Below are 16,983 nucleotides of genomic sequence, written 5' to 3'. Positions count from 1 at the left end.
AATGTTGAATTTATCCACTCATGAAATAAAAACCACATAAAAGTAGACAAACTGAGTTAATAAATAAAAATGAAACACTAATAGGAGAAAGAGCGGAGCTTGACATTCAAAGTAAATACGACAACAAGTATGAGGGGTGCTCGATTCCATCACTAACAAAAGCTTCACTCGATTCAACAAAATCATAATCAGATCAGAATTTCTATACTACATTACCATTCTTGTTGCTTTCACTCGCTCCTAAAGAAATATACTTGCAACAGAAAAAATAAAGTCATAAAACAAAAGTTAAAGCACCAGTACCTTGCTCCTGGAGTCTCCTAACAGCTGTAGGCAGGAAAATATTGAAGGATGGGGAAAAAGCATAGAGAATTATGTCAGAAGCATATGTAGGGATTGTTCTCACAGCAAAGTGTACAGAAAACATATCTTAGCAAACCAAAAAATACAGGTTAGCAAGCAATTCATATCAAGCAAATAATAATAAAGGACGCTTTCACAATGACATTTCCTAACCCTTGTATGGCTCTTCTAAGATATTCCAGGACTTGCTATAATTCTTTGCTAAAACTCTCTGCATACCACTTAGGTACATCTCTAAAGTTACCATTAATTCCCTTGTCTACTCCTATGATCTATGATGGATTCTGCCTGCCCCTGGGGTTTCTATTCTGTGAGGCAAGGACTGGGTACCATTCCTGCACTGTATCTTCTGTAGCAGGTCATTCGGAGAGAACAAGCAGTTTGGACAAAAAGTAATAAGGGCAGGATGAGTGGAATGGGTGCTGGGGCTCAGAGAAAAGCCCAAATCAAGTAATGCCACAGCTAACACTGTAAGTCCTTTTCTGTCTACTAGGACTTTGTACAGTCCCTTATGCAGTTCTTTAAGGAACTAAGAACCTCCCCCCAACTTCCACCACCACCACCACAACTGGCAGCCCCATTTAACTAAGGGTTTGCACATTCATCATTTTTCACCCCCTGACTCCCCTGACTTCTACTTCCTAGGGTCTTTGAATAAATAAAAGACAGATTCTAAATGCTGCAAGTTGGAAGGAAAATACTTTATGGGTTCTGTTCCAGCTCATGGCTCTTAAGTTAAAGCCATGGTTGGAGCATTTACCAACTCCAGTACCTGCCAGGAAAAAAAGCCCTTTTACATATAAGGCTGATGAACAGCACTGGCCAGGCAGCCCTGGCTTACCAGTCAAGCACTGTAAGAACAGCAAACTGTTTGCTCACAGATGCTTGTCAAAGAAATCTAAGAGTAAGTGAGGGAGAGATAGGAAGATGAAAGTTAGAATCACTGCAGCCACAGACCACAGGACTCTGATCAGATGAAACATGACTGGATTTAAAACTTCAGGGTCTGAAAGCAGGATATTAAATACTTTTTTCCTTAGAAGACAATAAATCCTAAAACAAGCAAGGCCAGAGATTAGACAGTTTGAAAGAATATCTACTTTAAATGCCAAGCACATAAACCAGAATATGCAAGATGTTGTGTTACTACTAGCTGAACTGCACCTTTAAAGAGCAATCTGACCACAAGCTGACTTTACCAAGGACCTTTTTGCTGTAACAAATTTAAGCACCTCTAACCATTTCACAGGTTTTTTTTAGATATTACACTATCACGACACAAACATATTCTACCAGTGATTCATACATACCCTCAAAGAGTTCATCTTAATTAAAATTTGAGAGTTTCCTTAAATAATTATTTAAGGACTCATTCAAAAACAAAGAAACATAAAATCATATGGAACTAGTGAGGCAATGGAATAAATGCAAGATTTTTCAAACCACAAACACTGCTACCTACTACTTTAATGACACGTTTAGGCTATGCCATCAGAGCCTATAAAGCAGTAATAGAAGTGGTAGAATTAAAAAAAGGAAATGCTGGGAAAAAATGGGTAAGAAGAAAAAAAAGCAGCTCAATGACATCAGAGAAGCCCAATGTCATCAAAACTTCCTTGGCACTGAGGAGCACAGAAGAAATACTGGATGCTAATATTTTTTGAAGGCCAACTTCTACTTACACACAAAGTTTAAGAAAGCAATAATATTAATTTACTCAATAGTTACACAATTTTTAAAAATGTCAAAGATGATTTTAGTAACCTGATTTGGAGGCAACTTCCTGTTAAGACAGAGAAAAATGTGGATGAGGAATAAAAAGACACACAACACTGAGCCTCCTACCAAAGCATCCGCAACGGCAGCTTCGAGGTCAGCGCTTGTGCTCAGAGTCCGCATGGCACTCCCAGCACCAGGAACTCTTCCTGCTGGACCAAGCCCAAACCGATCTATTCAAGAAAACAAAAGCAGAAGATATGTCACTTTAATTCAGATTTTCTCAGTTCTTTGCAAGGGCTTCCTCCTCTTCCCTCCTCCTGGAAAGAGGCACCAAAAAACCTCTCCTCAATTTTAACTACACATGCCTTATAGTTTCAACTGTACTTGACGAGTTTAGCAGTGGCATAAGTTAAGTTGTTTATACTTCATACTATTGTGCCACAAAACATCCTGACAACTGCAGAGGTTCTTTAATGATAATTTTGTTTTTGAAAAGTTTTGAGACACGGGCCAGAGAGGGGAACTCATCATAGTGGCGAGCTGTACTGTGAGTCAAGTCTTTTAATCTGTTTAGCATTCCATCTAGAGGCAAGTGGCCTGATTTTGGTCAAGCTTCATGGTTTGACAAATGAGTTCTAATATAATGTGTAATTAAAAGTTCAAATTTGAAATTAATGTATTAAAATTGATCTCTGCAAATTTTCAGTAGTGTCACTGTTTAACTGTTATTAAGCCCAATTCATTGTAGGTACTTGCTCATCATGTCTGTTATTTAAAAATCAGTTTTTAAAAATCCTTTCATAATCACCATAATAAGCTACCACCTTCACTGCAAAACATAAATCATTCAGATAATATTAGTATAAATTATTCCTTAGTCACTCAAAGGATGTTTAAACGATAGTCTTTACACATGTAAAGAAAATGGATAGAATCCAAAGAATTTAAAACAAATTTTAGCAGTTCAAACAACTACTCTAATGTTAATAATTATGGAAAATGAAAACTAACTTTTTAAAGTCCCACTAAGCCAAATGATCAGTCTTCTTTAAGAAGTGCTGAGATTAAAACTAATAGGAGAAAGTCAGTGTCAATTATACTGCCTATATGTATCGATTACTGCTATAAGTTTAAAATGTTAATGTATAAAAAAAAGCCTTTGGAAGAAAAATGTTAAGATAAAAAATGCTTTCTCTTTGTTAGTAAGACACTGTTTGGACATGGAAAATTTCATTACTGCCACATTCTGATAATGAAGCATTTACTATAAAAGGAAAGCTAGTATGATTTACATGAATTGATCTTTCCTATAAAGTAATATATTTAAAATTTTAGGTATGTATTAAGACATCACCTACAAAACTAGTGAACTTTAAAAAGGTGAAGTGCTATTCACTTATAAAACATCATTTCAAAACATTAACCTTCCACTGCCACAGAAAGGAAAATAATTTCAATACTACCAATCAAAAATGTTATAGTCATGAATTTTTATAAAGAAACAAAAATTTTGTTATACTATCCCCTTTTTTAATGTACTTGATCATACTGAATGTCATCTTAGCCATTATGTTTAAAAGTCAATTAATCTGTCATATAAACTAAGGAGACCACAAAGCAATTATGTCTCATCAGCTGAAATATGAAACAAGTATAAATTTGGGGTTTACTGTGCAGTTTTACAAATGATCTTTCAAGGTGTTTTTTCCATTAAAAAAGGGAAGATGCAAGGGATGAGTAATAAAATGAAAGTAATATTCAGTTATAAGCCATTTAAAAATTACCCAGCATAAACTTAAATAAAACGAAATCTAAAAAAATTAAAAATAAAAGGTAGATCTCATGCCAGCCAACCTTGCTCCAGGGATAATACTTATTTTTCAGACACAAAATTAAAACTGTAAGAACAATGCAGTTTTTATGTGCTTCCCAGATGCACACAACTTTGCCATACACAGTGACTTCAAATCACTGATACATAGCATAGGTAATTTGAATTTCAGATCTTAGGGGGAAATGCTTATCTCAATCTAAGCAAAATTACAAGCTTTTGTTTTCATCAGACCAAAATCTGTTTTACATTCTCAGTGCTCTGATATTATGGTGAAGCCCCATTTTCTAAGAGATGGCTACCTATAACTGCCCTCTGGCCATAATCTTCAGGGGAATGTATTGATCAGAATATACATAATAATATATGGCTGGCTTCATTTATAAGAATAGAGAAAATATCTAACTCAGTGAATGGTCACAGCTGTTACCATCAACAGTCTGTGAATTTAACAGGTTGTGCCTTAATTTAGAAAACTCTATAGTCATTAGGGAGTGTTAGTAGATAAAAAAACTGATGCCAGTTAAATCTGGCACACTGATACATTATTGTATGCTTACTTTTTGCCCCAGTGGCTAACCAGGGGATTACTGGTACTGTTAAATCAGGGCTGAGATGGAATGTTCGTTCAGGGTCTGCAGCTGCAAGGCTACCTTTAGCCTGATTTGACTGATGATCTGAATCATGATCTTATTTTTCCATAGAATTTCAAAGGAAGTTTTAGGAAAATCCTTTTATTTTTATACATATGAAATTATATATGCTATAATTTGGAACATTTGGTAACTAAACAGTACCTCTAAATAATAAGAACCTGACACTACCAGGTGAATTAATAATCAAGATTTTATTGGGATCAAAGATATTGAAGACCAGAGACTTATTGGATGACAGCCATCCCCCAAGGCTCCATAGAGACCCTCTGTTATATCTATCTGGGGTGGTTGTTTTCCTTGGGGAGAGAATTAAAGGAGGGGAAGAGGGGCACCCCCATTTTCTTGTTCTGTTTTAACATAAAAATGAATATTGGAGAAATGGTGTTGTCAAATGGCTGTAAGGCATCCACAGCCTATTAATAAAACTGTACACATTCAACAACTTAAAAAATAAAAGCACATTGGGGAAAAAAAATATGAGGTGCATTCATGCCAAGTGCTAGCTGACACTGATGAAAATGAATGTTAAAATGAGCATGAAAGAGAACCTATGAAGAAGCCGAGTCATGCAGTTAGCACTTGTTCACCTGACTGCCCAACAGATTCAGCAGTGGAGAGAGCACTAGTGGACCGGGAATGACGTCGAGACGCTGCAGGTAAAAGGAATGGCAACACCCACAGGATTAACACAGGGTACCAAGATGGGAAATGCCAGAGTCCAAAGGAAACGCAGGGAGTGCTCCCAACAAGGCCATGCTTTCTCACGAGAAGAAATGGTGCTGGATCCGAATGGACAGCAAGTCCTGATCCCCAGACTGCACGGTGGCCTGCCGGCTCTCTCACAGCTATTGAAGGCACAGGAATGACAAAGGCACACCTTCGGGGGTTCCTGAAGCACCACTAGCTCAGGCACCAGGTTTATATTCACACCATGAAGCCTCAATCAGCCGTTATGGAAATATGCAACAGGAAGAGCATCAGAAGTCAGAGCATCATTAAATCCCAGAGTAGAACAGCAAAAGGATGGATTATTAACTCAGCTCACGAGATGTCTCATCAGGATGTGATGCATATGCAACCACGCACCCAAAACAAAAGCAGGGAAGTCCGTGATGTTATTTGAACAGAAACAGAATGAAATCACAAGAAGGGGCTCAACAGCTGGAATGCCATTTTCCCCAGTCAAAATTCTTCTTGCTGAAATATCTGATTATTAATGGACTCAACTGTTCTGTTGGAAATTTCATTGTAATAAATTTAATTGACCTTCTTGGAGAGACCTTTGCAGTAGTACTCTGGTTATGAGCACCAGCTCTGTAATAAACTGGGGTCAAATTCTGGGTTGAGTGAAACTAGCTGTAGGATCTTGGGCAAAGAACAAAACCTATTTTAGTTTGCTCATCTGTAAAATGGTGCTAAAGATGGTACCTACCTCTTGAGATGGTAACTACCTCTTGAAAATTAAGAGGATTAAAAGGGATCATACATAAAGCACTTAAAACACTTCCAGGCACAGAATAAATGGTAGTGGTAAACAGTAGTAGTGAGGTGCTGCAGTAATGGTTAAGAATGAACTCCAATTTACATCTAGACATTAAATATTATTCTCTGAGCAAGTATGCAGAAAAAGCATATTGATTCTTTAATTTGAGGAAATATATTACAAACTCCATCCTCATGTGGAGGGAATAACTTTTAGAAATAATTATGAAATACAGACTTGGTTCAAGACATGTATTTATTGACAGAGGTCCATGCAATATATGGCTTTTCTTAACCACAGGGAAAAAAAAAAAGAAAATATGCTTCTATTCATTACTCTGAAAAGAACACAGTGACTGGACCATAGAAAATACAAAGGTTTAAATAATACTTAACAGTATTGCTTTTCACCCACACAGCTTAAGGACAGTATCTTGCACACGTTAAACCCTATCCATTCAGTCATAAAATATCAAAACCTCAAACTCTTCAATATAAATTGATTTATTTAAGGTTATGTCACTTCATGAAACACCCATCTCTGTGGTATGTAGCATTAAAGAGCAAAGGTTACCTGGTCAATACGGACAAATTTTATCAGCTTGTAAAAGGTAAAGAAAATTACCGAAGATGCACAAACATAAACCGGCAATCTCTAAAATAGGTATTATAAAATAACCACTTTTCTTAAGGAAGTTGGCAAAAGTATTTTGTAAGACTGAAGCAAACTATTCATTGATTGAACAAGCATATCAGTATCATATCCTGGTAGTTTAAACTGAAAATAGCTTTTAAGCAGTACCTGCTTTGAAGGCTCCTTATAAAGTCACCCTTTGGTTTGGTTTCAGCAGAATATCCTACAGTGAATCTGTCAGGGAAGAATCCTCTGTCAAGTTCTCAAGTGAACATCCAACAATGGGATCCAAGGTAGACTCACTTACATCAATGCCAGATTTGTCAAAGCCTGATTTGTATCTGAGTCCAAGTGCCCTTAATTTCACTTAAAAGTTGTCAGTGTAACTATATAAATATTTATTCATACCATTAAAATGGTCTGAACTATTTTGTAATAGAAATGCAAACTTAAAACCAGTATGTATTCACTTAAACATAATTACTTTCATTCCTTTTTAAAAAGTGAAGGTTGGTATGTTGGTATTTTAAGTTCATTCAAAGGGGCACTAACACAAAACCTTACTCATTTATAAAAGGGGTAGGAAATGATTATTAAAGTGAATAAGCAAAAGAAGGACACTTAACATTCTCTGAAGGGCATATTAAGTTCTCCCAAGAACAACACATTCTGGGACTTACCTATGAATTCTTAGGTCCTAACCCCAGGCCTGGTAATCATGACTCAGAAACATTGCCCAGCACTTTCGCTGTACCTAACCTGAAGAGGCCTCACAGAAAGCATTTAAAAACATTTTGGAGGAACAAAAGAAAGACACTAAATCCTCAGAACAGCCAAGCTTTGAAGTCAGACCTGGATTCAAAACCTGACTCCAGCACTTGGCTATGTGACCTTGAAGAAGTAGCTTATATATTCTCCCTAAGTCTCCTCATCCATAAAAGAGAGATACTGAGAGTCCTGTCCCAGAGGGCTAACAGAGCCACAAGGGGTTACGCCTACTGGCTGCTCAGAATGGTGTGGTGTACATGTGAACACTGCTGCTGTTCTCACTGGATAACAGCTTTCCAGACAGACTTAACCCAAGGAGGGATAAAAGGGCATGGTATAAAAATGCAGATGTTAACTATTGCCCTGACTACAGCAGAAGATGTGCTGTTGAAGTTTGTTAGGAAGGAAAATATCTGTATCCACATCTGCCTTTGTGGTAGCAACTAACATTTCAACATTCTGAGTTGCCACCAAGGCACATAAGTAGGTCCATTTCACCGAAGGAAGCAAAAAACAGACCAGATCACTCAACTATTCAGGCTTCAATTAGGACCTCAAGATTCAGCACACTTTGCCAGCTCCACAGACCACATGCTGTATTACAAAGGCTGCTTCCATGGATGACAACAGAACTACTGGTATATAAAATAAAATGAAATAAAAACACCAAATTGCCTCTAAGAGACAAAATAACCAATCAACAGATTAAATCGTTCACTTATGGAATAGGTCATTTGGTAAGTCAAATAGTGAGCAAGGATGCATTGATACAAAGCCTTACTTCAAAGAAAAAATCACCAGTTCATTCAGAAAACAATCATTATTACTGCCCTTGATTTACTGAGAATTCTGGTCAAATGATTTAGATTGCTGTGGACCAGCTGACAGGTACCAGAGAGGTTTCCGTGCTCATCAGTCAAGTAGCTCATTCAGCAGGGCTTTGGCAGCTGTTTACCTACTATTCCTCAGAACTTCATGAAGGACAATGAGTCATAAAAAAATAGATCTAGGTTTTGATTATTGATAATGACTGAGAGAGAAAGATGTGGGCAAGAAGTACATTGGTATTAGGAGGAAAAAGAGGCAAAATTAAGAGCTTATGCTTTTGATCTAACATCTATCTTGTGCAGTGATACTTTTGTATTTGAAGGTACCAGTTACACATTTAAGAGTCAAAATAATAGACTGCTGTAGACCATGCTCCTGGAAGATAACCTCAGACCTACACCTAGGCCTAGTCATACAGAATGATTTCTACCTGCTAAGCTTATCAAGAGGCAAATATACAGCTGTATAGAACTTAATATGCCAAAGAACAAAAGCACAGTTACTGAACACAAGATGTTTCTTTTTTGTGAAAGTACATGTTTGGGGGTTAATGATTTGCCCTAGGTAAAAAGCTATAATGTCCATTTTAGAGTATTTAAACCAAAAAGGATAGGTAAGTATTCTATAAAGGATATATTTTTCCTGAATCCCCAAAACTGTTAAAATACAAATTTTGGCTGTAAGAAAAGCTGAGGGGGAGTGTGGGGTGTATAGCCCCAGTTGTCACCTGGCTGGTGACATGAGATATAGTATTTACTACACCTCATGGTGACCAAATGCTGTAATTTTTCTGTCCTGGAATGGCATTAGGTCATAGACATTAAATGGCTTATTGAGCTCAGGAAGAATGAAAATATGTGAAAAACAAGACAGCATAAAGTTTTGCACTGTGCTGTATACCGAAGCAGTTTATCACTATTTTTAGACTGCTTTAAAGAAAGCTTTGAAATGACTTATTTAACAAAACATGGTAATATCTTCATTCATGCTACTTTTTAGATTAAGGTCAACACCCCTAAACTGAGCACATTTTGTTTCATATACATTATCATTTTACTTGTTTTCTTTCTCTTAATTAAATCACGTATGACCTGACCTCTGATAAAACTAAAATCAAATTGTAGAAATTGCAGAAATTCAATGGCAGAGAATAAATTTTGGATTAACTCTACTTTCAAGTAATTAACTTTATCTGAGTTTAACCTGATGGTGGAAACTACCACAGATGGGCTTATCTGGTAGGTAGCAAGTGGTCATAAATGACAATAGTACAGAGTGAAGTGGTGCTTTTTTCCTCTTATATAGAAAACTGGAAATTGCCAAAGTTCAAGCATGCAGAGGGGGATGACAAAGGGAGAGGAAAGAAAGAAGGGTCACAGGACAGTAGAGGAGGGAAAGTAGGTCATTCCACCTAGCAATGTGTCGGACAAGCACTTGGAGCAGGGAAAGGACATGTGTGCTCCAAGAGTCAGCGCCTACGTGTACTCACCAAGTGGAGGGAAGCCCCGAGCAGGGCTTGTATCACGGCTGCTCTCACGGCTGGTGTTGCGGCTGCACCCCTGACTCATGCTGGGTCGAGGGATACGGCTGTTCCGTGCTAGTGTGCAGCATGAGGGGTTTCAGAGAAGGTGAACAAGTTTAATGAAGGCAGAAAAACTCACAAACGTCAGTCACATTCTGTTAATGTAATCATGACATTGTTCACGCTGGGAGTTCTGGTGGCTGAGGACCTGTCCAGGCTGCCATCTACCTGACTGACAAGCCAACAGTAGGAGAGTAGGACTCGTTTATGCTCATGCCTCAGAAAGTTGTGAACTTTGGTGTGTAGGTGAAATAACACCTAAATGTGAGAAATGAACGAAAGTTTTCTAAAGAGCATTAGAAAATACAACATCAGAAGCCTAGTGGAACTGATCAGCTTTATGGCTTTAGCAAATTTCTCAACAAGAGGATAAAAGACCAATGCCATTTTCATCCACACTGAGTCCTTAGACAACTTAATTTGGATTTAAAAATGGAATCCATGAACTTACCTAATGGAAAGGAGGAGGGTGCACTTCTCCTAGCCTGGCCTTCTTTACAAAGAGAAGTCATAAGGACTGACACAGGTAGAGAAGCTGCCCACTGTGGTAACTGTGCAGATGCTTCAAACACATTAATAATCTAAACCAACAGATATGAAGAGTAGCAACTGCTATCCCTGTATTTACTGGTCCTAACTTTTAATCTCCTCTCTTCCCATGAAAATCCAAAAAGATTTACCTGTGGTCCCTACTCAAGCCCCTTCACTTCCCCAGCCTGACACAAGTATATGGACTAATAATCCTGGTACTTATGTTAAAAGATCCCTCCACTGATGTAAGAACAGCTTGATGATTATCTCTGGGTAATTCATTATATTCCCGTTGTAAAACACCAAGAAGACACAGTCATACGAATAGCCTAAAATCTAAAATAACTTGGCTGTAAGGCTTAGAAAAGACTGTGATACCCTTGTTTTTCAATTTAACTTGAAATACAGTATTAACAAAATACTCAGAAACAACTGTTGTATATTGAATGCCTGCAACCACCTACATAAAAGCTGATATGATAACAAATGTTTCCATCTTGAGAGGATCTACTAATAATTCTGCACTGGAAAGAAATGTGTTTCTCAAAAATTTTGGAAAAAATAAACCTGATTCACTGGTGTAAAAACAGCCATGTTTACTACATTGTAATGAGCAGAGCGTATTATTTCTGAGGAAAGGTAGATTTACTGTATGGCCGAACTATAACAAGAATGTATTACCAACCAGAACAATGAAGACCCCTGAAAAAGAAGAATATAGAAGTGAAAATCCAAACCACCTTCTTATTGTGGTTTCTGCTCAGGGCTAGGGTCGAATTAGACCCTAAAGGTATGTTAAGTATCGTCCAAATGCTTAGGTCTGCACTAGCAAGCAAAGGAAGGCCACACATAGAGAGATGTGGCCTGAGCAATAGTCAAAACAGGGCTTCATTTGGCTTTCTTCAGTAGTTCCTAAATTCGCCTTTTTTTTGTCATAGTGACATGGGTACTGAGTTTTCACTCAAAGAAGCAGAGAGAAGATCACTCTCTGAAGAGCTCATAAATAAAGGCAAAAGCAGGAGGTGTAAATTAAATTCTTAAAAAACCAGAGCATCTATTGACCCAACGAATATACGAGAAGTTGCCTAGAACCAACAAAGCAATACTGCTTATCCTGGAGGAGCAATACCACATCTAATTATTGGAATGACTTCTTCCAATCCATGCTAACCCACTGGTCCAGCCACTTAAGCTCTGGTTCTCAGCCTCCCTCAGTAAGGTTAGAAGAAATGGTCCCACCATTTAAATGAGAAGGGTACATACAAAAGTACTTCAATTCCCTGCTGAAAGGCATACATGAAAATCTTGTCTAATTCCACTGCCCACTCCAAAACAAATAATCAAAAAGTAATAAAAACAGTCTTAGTAGTTTTTCACATAATGTGCACATGTAGTTGAGCATTTTCTTATAGTCTTGACTGATTACTTCTGAATTTTCATCCAGTGGTCAGTTAAATATGCATGCTATAGCAATGGGAAGTTTTTGCCGTCTCCCCAGGCTGAACACACTTTGTAAAGACAATGAAGAGCAGAGAAAGAGATAAGTAGATATGCTCCGAAATAACAATATGCATAGTCCTTAATAAGGTTTACCCTCCTAGTATTTTACTGAAAGTTCATTCACCCATCTGTGATCACTGACTTTTTTTTAAGTATTAAAGACAGACTTTATTCAGTAACTATCACAAGAGGGAAGACATTCTAACATGAAGTAAACTCAACTTTTATTTGATCACTGGTTTCTTGAACATAGACTAATGGTGACATGTAGAAAAAGAATTCTGTTTATAATTTTGTAAAAATATGCTTATAGTTGCTCCAAACCTCATTAAAGTATACCTACTGGTGATAACAACAGACCAAATGTTGACTAACTTAAAATCAAGAGGAAAAACACCCACTTACTTTAAACACTACTTTGAAAGACCAATACAAAGATTTAAAATAAGTATACAAACAAATGGTTTTTACAAAGACTAGTCAATGAAGTGGTCAATATACCAAATCAACTCAGTAACAAAACTGAACGCTGTATGTGAGAATGTTATGGAGGAAAAGGTATAGCAGAGGAGGAAGAGATGGTAAAAACATACTTGCCCTTTGAACTTTCAAAAGGCACTATTCTTAGTTTCGGGGTCATGCTTACATATGAAATGCTAGAAATCCTTGAAAAATCAGCTCATTGGTTTTTGATTCTTGAGAAACACTATGCTCTAATATTTTAAAGGTAATTCTGACTTTTGACTTTTATGGATGGCTCCTATCAAAACTCATACCAAAAGCAGAAAAAAAAAGGAATTAATGAATACTACCAAAAGTTAGAGATATGAAATGTCTAATTTTATATTTTCATGGTTTTGTCTTACATATAGTAGTCTAATTCAACAGCTGAATTGGTTATTATTAATTTTTAATTCTTTCAAAAAATTTTAACTTGAAACATTTTGAATGCATATCCATAGAATGTAAGCTTCAAGAAGCCAAATATTTTTATAGATTTTCAACAGATGAATGGAGGAAGAAGACCAAAGGCAAACCCCCAAACATAACTGCTGTAGGTGTCAGCTACCTATGTGACTTCTTACTTGTCAGAAGTAGGATGAAACAAAAATGAAACGACTTATGAATATATTATTCTAGTTGACTGAACAGTTTAGGAAGGAATAAATTGCCAAGAAAAAAGAGAACGGCAGGGTTTTACTTTGTTCCCTGGTTATCCAACAGGAATTGCATCCTGTTTTGCTTAAGAAACCTTAAATGCAAAAGAAGAAAAGCTTTGGCATCATTTTTATCACAGGTGAGAAAGGAAAATTTAGTTAAGAAATTATTTCAAGCAAAAAAAGGTATTTTGCAACAATTCATAGATAACTAGAATTAACTCTTAATACAAATTCCAAGTCTAAGGTAGCTATGATTGCTTAGAGATTATAGAAAATATTCTTGAAAGATACTCTCCTCTTTTTAGAATATTTATATTTCAAGTTGCTACGCAATAAGCCAAATGCTAAGTACACAGCATTATACCCAGCATAAACAAAACGGTCACAGAAATATAAAATCTATTACTATAAAATGGACTTTCTGTACTACAAGAAGTATAAAGGTACTTTTTATTCATGCATTTATCTTTATCTCTCTGTATATGTGTGTATTCCCACCGTGGGTAGAAATTTAAATATCTTCTTTAATCAGAACTGTATATATGACCTCAAAGCTTTATTCCTCTAAATGAGGATCAAGGAAATAACTTTCCTCAAAATGATGTTTCAAAAGAACTTTTTGCAAGGGAACTGGCTCCTATTTAGTTCTTACCAACATTATGGTTCATAGTCCTTCTTTTAAAAGCTTACTTAAATGTTGTCTTTCAACTATTCATAACACAAACTTCGTAGTTAAGACCATGGAATACCAGGGCCTAGAGTCATATTAGATTACTAAAGTTAGTTTATTTCCCCATTTCAAGAAGGTAAAAATGCAAATTTAAAAAGTAAAATCCCAAAGAAGAAATGAATTTTTAAAAGTATGACACTCATCTGGCTTGCCAAGTAACATCCTATAAACTTAAACAATTACCTATGGAAAAAGGGCAGCTGAAATCTCACACCAGGGTTTGAAATCACATGCATTTTCCAAGCAAAACCAGATCCAAACATACATATGTTACAGCATCAAATGTGAAATTTAAATATTTCAGTTCATGGTATTTTCTCTGACCATATCTACATTACTTGTTAGTACTATTCCAACTAACTTGTCAGCCAGGGGACCATGCTAGCAATGCCAACGGAAAGTTGCCCTTATGTAGAATTAACAATCACCACTGCTTGATGACATCTCTCATTTGCTTTGGAAATGGTAGTCAACCATATCCTACCCATTCTACTTAAGTATCTGCCCCTGCTTTCTTCTAATTCTGGTGGCCTTCAAGGACCTTTCTGAGGTGGAGCCTTCCAGACCATCTGCCCTTGTCTCCCACCCTGACAAACTGCCTTTGCTGTAGCCAAATTTATTGCATGTGGTTCCCAGAGCACATTATGCTCTCTCCAGTCAGACTGCTTCTGTACATGTTTCTCTGTGCCCTAGAACACCTTTCTTATCTCCCCACCTGCCAATTGAATTCACCTCGTACTTAATCAAAACAAGACCTATTCTAGGACTTCACATTTGCAGATTTTTTTTTCCCCTACAAAGTACGTACAAATATTGGAAGATGAACATAGATTTTTTCATAATATATTACAAAAGACTTCTAACTAATATTAAAAGGTAGCATACAAATCAGACTTCAATAGAGTACAAGGTCTTCAATCTGCTGAGAGTAAATCATATAAATCTACACACTATTATGAACAAACTAAATATTACAACACAAAAATATTACATATTTGGTTTTAATCTATTTCTAGTTTCATGTTTGAACAATATTATTTCAAAAGTAACTACATATATTCTTTAACCATAAGGTTAGAGAAGATCAAAATCGAAGTGTACCCAACAAATTGATTTTGAAAATTTTTATAGGGTAACGGCTACACAGTGCTTAGCTTATCAGTAAAAGAAAAATGAAAGCAACACTGCTTTTCTTTTAAAGACATTGCTTCTTATAGTGAAGACAAAAAATCATGTCCATACCCCCAATTCTAACGTTTCACAAAATGACTCTGAAACACAAGGTCCACAATGATACAATCCTTTTCCATCAATTTGAATGGTAAACCCCACATATTTTCTAGTTATAACTGAAACCTGAACATGCCATAATCTATAAAAAGCACAAATTGAAATGTCTTTTTTTTTTTTAAAACAGGCAAGGTGACACCCTCAGTTCAAAAATGGATCTCTATTTCCTACATTAAACAAAGTCATTACATGATAATTAAAATTATTATCAAGTTAGGAATGGTATTTCACAATCTTTGAGAATCCTTACCTAATCCTATACGGTTTGGACTTGTTTCTCGGCTACATCCCTGACTCCTGGGAATCTTGCTTCGCTTTTCGGAAGAGGGTGTCACAGGTGGGCCTCTTGAAGAACCCCCAGTCAGGCCACTGTAACCACTTCCCAACAATTTCCCTGGGGAACTTGACCGGCTGCCAGCTAAAAATGAAGCAAAACAAATTTGAACAATGGATGTAAATCAGGGAATAAATTAATTTCAGAAGCCAGTTTACACATTAGTTTGGATCAAACACTAAGAGAATATTCTATAAAAATAGCTCTTTAGTTGGTGGAAGTTCTAATTTTTCAAAAACATAGGAGCATAAAAGAACAACAAATTGTTATAAAAGAATATTTATTTCATAGAAGAATTACTGGTGGACGTCTACAAAAATGACTGCAAAATTTCTGATTCAAAGAGCAGGCTGAGTACAAACAGCTTCCCCATTCCACAGCAAATTTCTACAAATAATCAAAAAGGTATTTATTTATTGTTCTTTTTTATTCTGTAAGAGTTGATATGTTAAAATTTTAAGTATAACTGCTGGAAAAGTAGAAATATAACAGAAACTTATTAAACATTAGTGGAAGAAAATGGATCCAAGAAAACTCTATTAATCTACCAAATGGAAGAAAAAGGGGGCAAGGGAATGAAATAACTAGAACTAAGGTAAATAATCATAAAATAAGATGGTAGGAAGCTCAATCATTTCAGTAAGCATAATAAATGTGGCTGAATTAAATTCATCTACTAAAAGATTCTTGGATTGGCTTTAAAAGATTATGAAATTCAACTGTATGTTGTTTAAAAGAGACAAACAATATGCTTAGAAAACAACAGAATAAAACAGAGCATTAAAAAAAGATGAAAGATATTTCATATTGATGAGAATTGTCCATAAAGATATAAACATGAAACTTTTCAAATTTTTTTTTAATTTTTTTAATTTTGTTATCATTAACCTACAATTACATGAAGAACATTATGTTTACTAGGCTCTCCCCTTCACCAAGTCCCCCCCCGCAAGCCCCATACAGTCACTGTCCATCAGCGTAGTAAGATGCAGAATCACTACTTGTCTTCTGTGTGTTGCACAGCCCTCCCCTTTCCCTCACCCCCCACATTATACATGCTAATCATAATGCCCCCTTTCTTCTTCCCCGCCCTTATCCTTCTCTTCCCTCCCATTCTCCCCAGTCCCTTTCCCTTTGGTAACTGTTAGTCCCTTCTTGGGTTCTGTGATTCTGCTGCTGTTTTGTTCCTTCAGTTCTCCTTTGTTCTTATACTCCACATATGAGTGAAATCATTTGGTATTTTTCTTTCTCCGCCTGGCTTATTTCACTGAGCATAATGCCCTCTAGCTCCATACATGTTGTTGCAAATGGTAGGATTCGTTTTCTTCTTAGGCTGAGTAATATTCCATTGTGTATATGTACCACCTCTTCTTTATCCATTCATCTACTGATGGACATTTAGGTTGCTTCCATATCTTGGCTATTGTAAATAGTGCAGCGATAAACACAGGGGTGCATCTGTCTTTTTCAAACTGGAGTTCTGCATTCTTAGGGTAAATTCCTAGAAGTGGAATTCCTGGGTCAAACGGTATTTCTATTTTGAGCATTCTGAGGAACCTCCATACTGCTTTCCAC

At 36.4% G+C, this 16,983-nt stretch overlaps 1 protein-coding gene across 4 annotated transcripts in view; it reads right to left on the bottom strand.

The window, feature by feature from the left end:
* Positions 1 to 16,983, bottom strand: part of CLASP1 (cytoplasmic linker associated protein 1) — a 310,506-nt gene that overhangs the window by 70,340 nt on the left and 223,183 nt on the right. For 3 of the 4 annotated variants that reach the window (XM_073241305.1, XM_073241306.1, XM_073241303.1), the window contains 3 exons: positions 15,325 to 15,492; positions 2,209 to 2,312; positions 304 to 327 (listed from right to left, as the gene is read on the bottom strand). In XM_073241305.1, coding sequence (XP_073097406.1) covers positions 304 to 327; positions 2,209 to 2,312; positions 15,325 to 15,492 — 296 coding nt within the window. Of the gene's footprint in view, positions 1 to 303; positions 328 to 2,208; positions 2,313 to 5,156; positions 5,220 to 9,770; positions 9,879 to 15,324; positions 15,493 to 16,983 lie in introns of all 4 variants that reach the window. The other variant, XM_073241304.1, reaches the window with a different exon arrangement.

This window comes from Manis javanica, chromosome 7 (assembly GCF_040802235.1).
Source record: "Manis javanica isolate MJ-LG chromosome 7, MJ_LKY, whole genome shotgun sequence".
NCBI classification, from domain to species: domain Eukaryota; kingdom Metazoa; phylum Chordata; class Mammalia; order Pholidota; family Manidae; genus Manis; species Manis javanica.
This window is presented reverse-complemented; position numbering and strand designations above follow the sequence as displayed.